The following is a 7,500-nucleotide window of genomic DNA, read 5'->3' as shown; positions in this document are numbered from 1 at the left end:
ACCAAGAAGGGAATGAAGTTATGATGTTGAAGGGAAGAGAGAGAAAAAAGAAGTATTGAATAGAAGGGAAAAGGAAAGAGAGAGAGAAATGTTTTTAATTTAAGAGTGATAATTGTTGCATAAGGGAATTAAGAACATTAGTCGTCTCTCTCTCTCTCTCTCTCTCTCTCTCTCTCTCTCTCTCTCTCTCTGTGTGTGTGTGTGTGTGTGTGTGTGTGTTGTATTCAAATCCTCCAATACATAAACAAACATCCTACACACATACACACGTACATACATACATAAACACACACACACACACACACACACACACACACACACACACACACACACACACACACCTCCCACTTGTTACTGTGAGAAAAAAACAAAAATTCTATATTGGGTTCAGAGAGAGAGAGAGAGAGAGAGAGAGAGAGAGAGAGAGAGAGAGAGAGAGAGAGATGGCCATCACTAAGGCGATATGTAAATTGGGACGCGAGGCGGGTGGGTGTATTGAGAGAGAGAGAGAGAGAGAGAGAGAGAGAGAGAGAGAGAGAGAGAGAGAGAGAGAGAGACATATTGGAAGCTTTCGTGAAATAGCGACCGTTCTTGGCAAGATTCCTTTCTTAGTTCGTTTGTGTGTGTGTGTGTGTGTGTGTGTGTGTGTGTGTGTGTGTGTGTGTGTGTGTGCGCTCTATTTGTCCTTCCTTCCTTCCTTCCTATCTATTTTTTTCCTCTTTCTGTTCATTCCTTTTACTTTATTGCTTTTCTGCCCGTGCGTAAAATGTGTGTGTGTCTGTCTGTCTGTTTGTCTGTTTGCCTTTATTGATTTATCCATCGGCTTGTTTGCGTTTGTTTATCTATCTGTCTATCTATCCATCCATCTATTTATCTATGTCTGTCTATTCATTCATTTGCTAATTGATCTTTTATTTATCTATCTATCTATCTGTCTGTTTATATATGCATCCATTTATCTATCAATCTGTTTGCATGTCTATTTGTCTGTCTATCTATCAGCTTATCTATCCATCTATCTACTTATTCATCTGTTTATCTACTAATCCGTCTATTTCTCTGTTTATCTATCTATTCATTTGTCTATCTGAGTTCTCTGTGGTTGTATGTATATCCTCTCTCTCTCTCTCTCTCTCTCTCTCTCTGGTCTCTTCGCTAGTTGTCGTGTTCCAGTGAATAATTGGGAATATTTTTGCTCCTCGTCACTCGGGCAGCGGCAATGGACAGCAGCAGTATTGGCTTCCTGTCACCTCTCTCTTAATTTGAATGCCCGTGTGAAGCAACAGTCGGTTCATTATTGCTACGCCCGTCACGATTATTATTATTATTAGTGTTATTATTATTATTATTATTATTATTATTATTATTATTATTGTTATTGTTATTGTTATTGTTGTTATTGGTGTTGTTGCTGGTATTGTTGTTGTTATTTTTTGTTGTTGTTGTTATTATTATTATTATTATTGTTGTTATTGTTATTATTATTGTTATTATTGTTGTTGTTGTTGTTGGATATTATTTATTATTGTTATTTTTGTTATTGTTGTTTTTGTTTTGTTATTGGTACTTCTGTTATTGTTAGTGAATGGGGAAGATGAGAGAGAGAGAGAGAGAGAGAGAGAGAGAGAGAGAGAGAGAGAGAGAGAGAGAGAGAAAGTGTCGATATGGATCCTTTACTTTAACATCTTCAAGGCCAGAGAGAGAGAGAGAGAGAGAGAGAGAGAGAGAGAGAGAGTTTATCATTATCGACACTCACTAAGGCAGCAAAGTTACCAAATGCTTCTTGTCTTTTAATATGTATGTGCGTGTGAAGGGAGGACAAAGCTGGTGGAAGGGGAGGAAGGGAGATAAGGTAGGGACAGAGGGAGTTGGGGGGGGTTGAAGGTGATAAGGCGTAGTGAAGGCAATAGGGCGGAGGGCGCAGTGGTGAGGCGTGGTGGTGGCGGCAGAGATGAGTTAACTTCTGGATAAGAGATGGCGCTGTTTTGAGGAATACGTCAAAGCTGTGTTGGTTTTATTCTATTTTGTTACCTGAGTTTTTTTTTTTTTAACCTATGATTCTTGTTTTCCATTTTATATCGTTTCCTAAGTCGTAAAGATTTTTTTATGTATAGTTTTTATTGTAATTAGGAGCGAGAGAGGGCAAAATATGTATCCTGTAATTAACTATCTATAACTATCATGCAGAATAGTACGTGTTGTAATGGTAAATCTGATTCCTATGTGTGTTTCATCCATAGAGACTGTTTTGAAAGGCCTTTACAGTAAGAAATCAGGGTTCTATATGTGTTTTCGCTACTGACAATGCAGAATTCATGTCAAACTATTACTAGAAACACGAAAACACCTTTGAAAACCACCTCGACATATTCTTAAAGGCGTTGTTTATTCATAGAGACTGTTTATAAAGGCTTTGCAGTAATAAATCAGGTTTCTATGAGTGTCTTCGCTACTGAAGATACAAAATTCACATCAAACTATCGCTGAAGTCACGAAAACACCTTTGAAAACCTCCTCGACATATTATTAAAAGCATTGTTCATTCATAGAGACTGTCTTTAAATTTCTTTGCAGTAATAAATCAGATGTCTATGTGTGTCTCCGCTACTGACAATGCAGAATTCATATAAAACTATCACTGGAATCACGAGAACACATTTACCATATTTTTGAAGGCATTGTTCATTCATAGAGACTATTTATAAAGGCCTTTGCAGAAATAAATCAGATGTCTATGTGTGTCTCCGCTACTGACGATACTAAATTCACATCAAACTATCGCTGGAGTCACGAAAACACCTCTGAAAGCCCCCATAGCTTCATGTAGAGCCTGTGAAAAGTGGTCGAGATAGGAGAGCCAAAGTTTTGAAAATTACCACCTGGTTTCCTAGGCGTGAATTGCAGGTAATTACAGGTCACGATGTACTAAAGTGGCGTGAGCAGGTGGAGAGGAGAGATAAGAAGGGATAAGAGGAAAGGAGTGAACAAAAACATGAAAAATAAGAAGAAAACGGATTGAACTATTAAATGATGAAAAGAAAACTTGTGTAAAGAAAAGACAAATGGAGATGAGAAGAAGAGAGATAAGAAAGAAGAGAACAATAAGGAAGAATATAAAATAAATAAATGGTTGAAATGATTAGATACCAATAAGATAAATATATGCGTTTTGAAACAGAAAAAAAAACTAAATAAACACGTACTAATATTACTAAATCAGTGTAAACAGAACAATGTATGGAATGAATGAAGGAAGAAGGAAGGAAAAGAATAACAGAGAAGAAAATGAAAAAGAAGAGATAGCAGGAGAGAGAGAGAGAGAGAGAGAGAGAGAGAGAGAGAGAGAGAGAGAGAGAGAGAGAGAGAGAGAGAGAGAGAGAGAGAGAGAGAGAGAGGGAGGATGTAATGCTGGAAAGGGATTAATATGTTTGAAGCTTTTAGGAGTAAAGGAGAGTAGGAGATAAAGGAAAGGGCGGTACAAAAGACAGAGAAGGGGGCAGTAATTAAGGCGGTGTGGGTCAGTGAGGCATACACGTCCCGGGGTGAAGGGAATGTATGGGATGAGATGAATGGGAAGGAATATGAAGGGCTGGATGGATAGGGAGATGCGCTGGGGACTCACGAGGCTTCATCTAAGAGTTACACACATATCCTGAAACACTTCCGCGCCGTTTGCCTTGTTTTGATTCACTTTACGTCTTCTTTCCTTGCTTAAATCGACTTTACCTGCCCTCCTTGCCTTACCTTGTCTAACCTAACCTAGCCTTACCTTGCCTAACCTAACCTAACCTAGCCTTAGCCTCCCTTACCTTACCTTACCTGACCTTACCTAACCTAACCTTGCCTTACCTTGTCTAACCTAACCTAACCTTTCCTTACCTTGCCTTACCTCACCTGATCTTACTTGACTTTCCTCAACCTGTACACACACACACACACACACACACACACACACACACACACACACACACACACACACGGCCCGGTAGCTCAGTGGTTAGAGCGCTGGCTTCACAAGCCAGAAGACCGGGGTTCGATTCCCCGGCCGGGTGGAGATATTTGGGTGTGTCTCCTTTGACGTGTAGGTGGTGTTCACCTAGCAGTGAGTAGGTACGGGGTGTAAATCGAGGAGTTGTGACCTTGTTGTCCCGGTGTGTGGTGTGTGCCTGGTCTCAGGCCTATCCCAAGATCGGAAATAATGAGCTCTGAGCTCGTTCCGTAGGGTAACGTCTGGCTGTCTCGTCAGAGACTGCAGCAGATCAAACAGTGAAAAAAAAATTACACACACACACACACACACACACACACCTTTAAGACCGCACCTCAAATAAGAGAAAAAAACCTAATGAAAAAAAACAATAAACAAACTGTATAAAGAAATTCAAACTACCTTTTTTTATTACCAGTATTCATTTAATCCACTAGATCCCGGAAATTAGATCTCTCTCTCTCTCTCTCTCTCTCTCTCTCTCTCTCTCTCTCATAGCGTATATATGATTAATTAACAACATTAAGCTTATTTGTCTTCACGATTTTTTCTTACGTGTATTTAACGACCTGATTATAATAATGAGCGAGGCTGTGTGTGTGTGTGTGTGTGTGTGTGTGTGTGTGTGTGTGTGTGTGTGTGTGTGTGTGTGTGTGTGTGTGTGTGTGTGTGTGTGCTTTGCTGAGAGTGTTAATCATTGACCTGCGCGGTTGTTTAGCATAATTGCCCGTGTGTGTGTGTGTGTGTGTGTGTGTGTGTGTGTGTGTGTGTGTGTGGCATTAGTAAAACGAAGAGAAGGATGGAATTGGAGGTACAAAAAGAGAACATAAAGATAAGCAAGTGAATAAAAGGAAGCGAAAGAGGAAGAGGAATAGGAAGAAGATGTAGAAGAAGAAGAAGAAGAAGGAGGAGGAGGAGGAGGAGGAGGAGGAGGAGGAGGAGAAGGAGAAGGAGGAGAAGAAGAGATGAGACTGACATGTATACGGGAAGAAGGGAAGAGGTTATTAGGTACGGTTAGAAGGAGGAGGAGGAGGAGGAGGAGGAGGAGGAGGAGGAGGAGGAGGAGGAGGAGGAGGAGGAGGAGGAGGAGGAGAAGGAGGAGAAAAAGGAGGAGGAGGAGATGACGCGTGTTTATGGGAGGCTAAAAGGGAGGGAGACTCTTACGTAAGGATCGTGTAGGAGGAGGAGGAGGAGGAGGAGGAGGAGGAAGAGGAAGAAAAAGAAGAAGGAGGAAGAGGAAGAAGAGGAGAAGGAAAAGAATTTAAGCCTTTATCCTTTAAATGGTTGTCGCTTTATTTAGGTTTCTATCCTCCTTCATGCCTTCATTGTTTTTGGAGGAGATTTAAGAGGAGGAAGAGGAAGAGGAGGAGGAGGAGGAGGAGGAGGAGGAGGAGGAGGAAGAGGTAAAGGATGAGTAGGAAGCAAAGAAATTAAATGAAAGAAATGAGTGAGTGGGTGAAAGAAAACACATACACACGAGAGAGAGAGAGAGAGAGAGAGAGAGAGAGAGAGAGAGAGAGAGAGAGGGATGCAAGTAGGTTCGTCCCTTGAAAGCAAAATACCGTGAGTTTAAAACCGGAATCTTGTGTTGAATTGTAAAAAGGTTCTCTCTCCTTAATACAAATTGCCTGCTCTGTTCCTACCGCGGGGAATGAGAGAGAGGGAGAGGGAGAGGGAGAGGGAGAGGAGAGAGAGAGAGGGAGTGAGAGTGAAGTAGGTTGCTTCTTCGTGGTTGTTCATTGCGGTTCTCCAGTTTTTTTTTTCTTTCTTTTCATTTCCTCCATTTTTCTTTCCTTGCCTAATCTCTCTCTCTCTCTCTCTCTCTCTCTCTCTCTCTCTCTCTCTCTCTCTCTCTCTCTCTCTCTCAAGGGATGGGATATGTTCATTATGTCTTGACTCTTTCTTTTTCTCTCTTTCTCGTTTTCTGTCTCTTTCTTTTTCTTTTTTTCTCTTTTGCTCAATCGCCTTTGTTTGGCTTTGCTGGATAAATGTAATTGTTTTTTGTATTTAGAACGACCTCCTTGTATTCTCTGGTAGATATATGAGAGAGAGAGAGAGAGAGAGAGAGAGAGAGAGAGAGAGAGAGAGAGAGGTAATTAGGTAGCAACACACTAATGGCTGCGTGACTATGAGTAAATGATGGGTGGGTCGGTGTGTTGATTGGCTGAACACCTGATGGGATTAATGTTTGTGTGGTGGTGATGCTGGGGAGTGTTGTCTGTGTGTGTGTGTGTGTGTGTGTGTGTGTGTGTGTGTGTGTGTGTGTGTAGTGGGTTGCGCGGCGCCGTGTTGGTTTGGTGGCTCAGCAAGGAAATGGGCGAGGTAGCAAGGAGGGGGGGGAGACAGTTAATAACAGCGTGTCACTAATAGCGAGGTGTGGTGAGAGAGAGAGAGAGAGAGAGAGAGAGAGGCGAGTGGTGGAGGCGCAGTGTGACTCCAGGTGTGTGGTGGAGGGCGTGTGGTGCGTGATGGGCGGGATAATTGGGCGAGGCGTGAAGCGGTGTTGAGTGTGGGTAAGGAAGGCAGCGAGGAGGAGCGCGGGACCTGGAGCAGGAGGTGAAGACAAGGAATGCTGGGCACGGGTGGGGTCGGAGAGAGAGGGAGGGGAGGCACTCACCGAGGGAGGGCACGTAGATGTTGAGGTAGAGGCAGTCCTCGGCCTGGTGCGTCAGGTAGTTGGCCAGGCGCCGCAGGTGCAGCAGTCTGGGACGCGGCATGGCGGCCTCCTCACGGGCGCCCCAAAGCTCGGGCAGGTGCTGGGGACACACGGGGCCGTACTGGTCTGCCAGGCGCTCATCCTTCCAGGGGTCCGGCGTGCGTGTGGGGCTGAAGCGGTTGGAGCCCGTGGGGGGCGTGGCATAGGGCACCCCAAGGAACACCTCCACGGAGCGCAGGTCCTTGCCGGGCAGGGCGCGGATGGCGCCGCGCAGCTTGCCGTACTTGGTGGTCACCACTCTGGGGCTGCGATTCTCTCCGCCCGCGCCGCCCGCCGCCGTCAGCAGCGCCACTGCCACCACCGCTGCCACTCCTGCCGCGGATAGCCTGCGGCCGGGGACGCGGCAGCAGGGCCGCCGCTCCGCGCCCCCGCCGCCATGTTTGACTGAGCTCAGCACACCGCGGTGCCCCGTGGAGCCGCTGTTGCCGGTGCGGCGCGCCCCGGCATGTTGCATGGGTCCGCTGGAGGCGCGGGCTCCCTCAGCATGGCACGCCCGTCCCTCCGGGCGGTGCGGCCGCGCCTTCTCGCGGCGCTCACGTGCGCACTGCCATGCCCGGCGGCCCGCCCCGTGCTGCTGCTGGAGCGTGGACGGTTGTGGCACCGGCGTCAGGTCTCCGCCTCCTGCCGGCGCCAGCAGTCACATCACCGCCCAGCGTCCCGGCGCAGCGTCTGTGGGAGAAGACATAAATTAGTGTGGAGTGGAGGCAGCAGGCCGGGACGGACGAGGCGCAGCGCGGTGGCCAAAGTGTCCCCGAGGAGCGTGGCGGAGGCTGCCCAGGTCTCGCCTCGGCCAGGT

The 7,500-nt window shown here is 45.7% G+C and overlaps 1 protein-coding gene across 3 annotated transcripts in view; it reads right to left on the bottom strand.

Moving 5' to 3' along the window:
• The window catches only part of LOC123501580 (neuroligin-4, Y-linked-like), a 51,339-nt gene that overhangs the window by 7,558 nt on the left and 36,281 nt on the right, over positions 1 to 7,500 (bottom strand). For all 3 annotated transcript variants that reach the window (XM_045250502.1, XM_045250503.1, XM_045250501.1), the window contains exon 3: positions 6,606 to 7,373. In XM_045250502.1, the coding sequence (XP_045106437.1) occupies positions 6,606 to 7,158 (553 nt within the window). In that variant the 5' untranslated portion in view covers positions 7,159 to 7,373. The remainder of the gene's footprint in view (positions 1 to 6,605; positions 7,374 to 7,500) is intronic.

This window comes from Portunus trituberculatus, chromosome 9 (assembly GCF_017591435.1).
Source record: "Portunus trituberculatus isolate SZX2019 chromosome 9, ASM1759143v1, whole genome shotgun sequence".
Lineage (NCBI taxonomy): Eukaryota > Metazoa > Arthropoda > Malacostraca > Decapoda > Portunidae > Portunus > Portunus trituberculatus.
The sequence above is the reverse complement of the archived record's forward strand: the minus strand, read 5'-3'. Positions and strand labels throughout refer to the sequence as shown.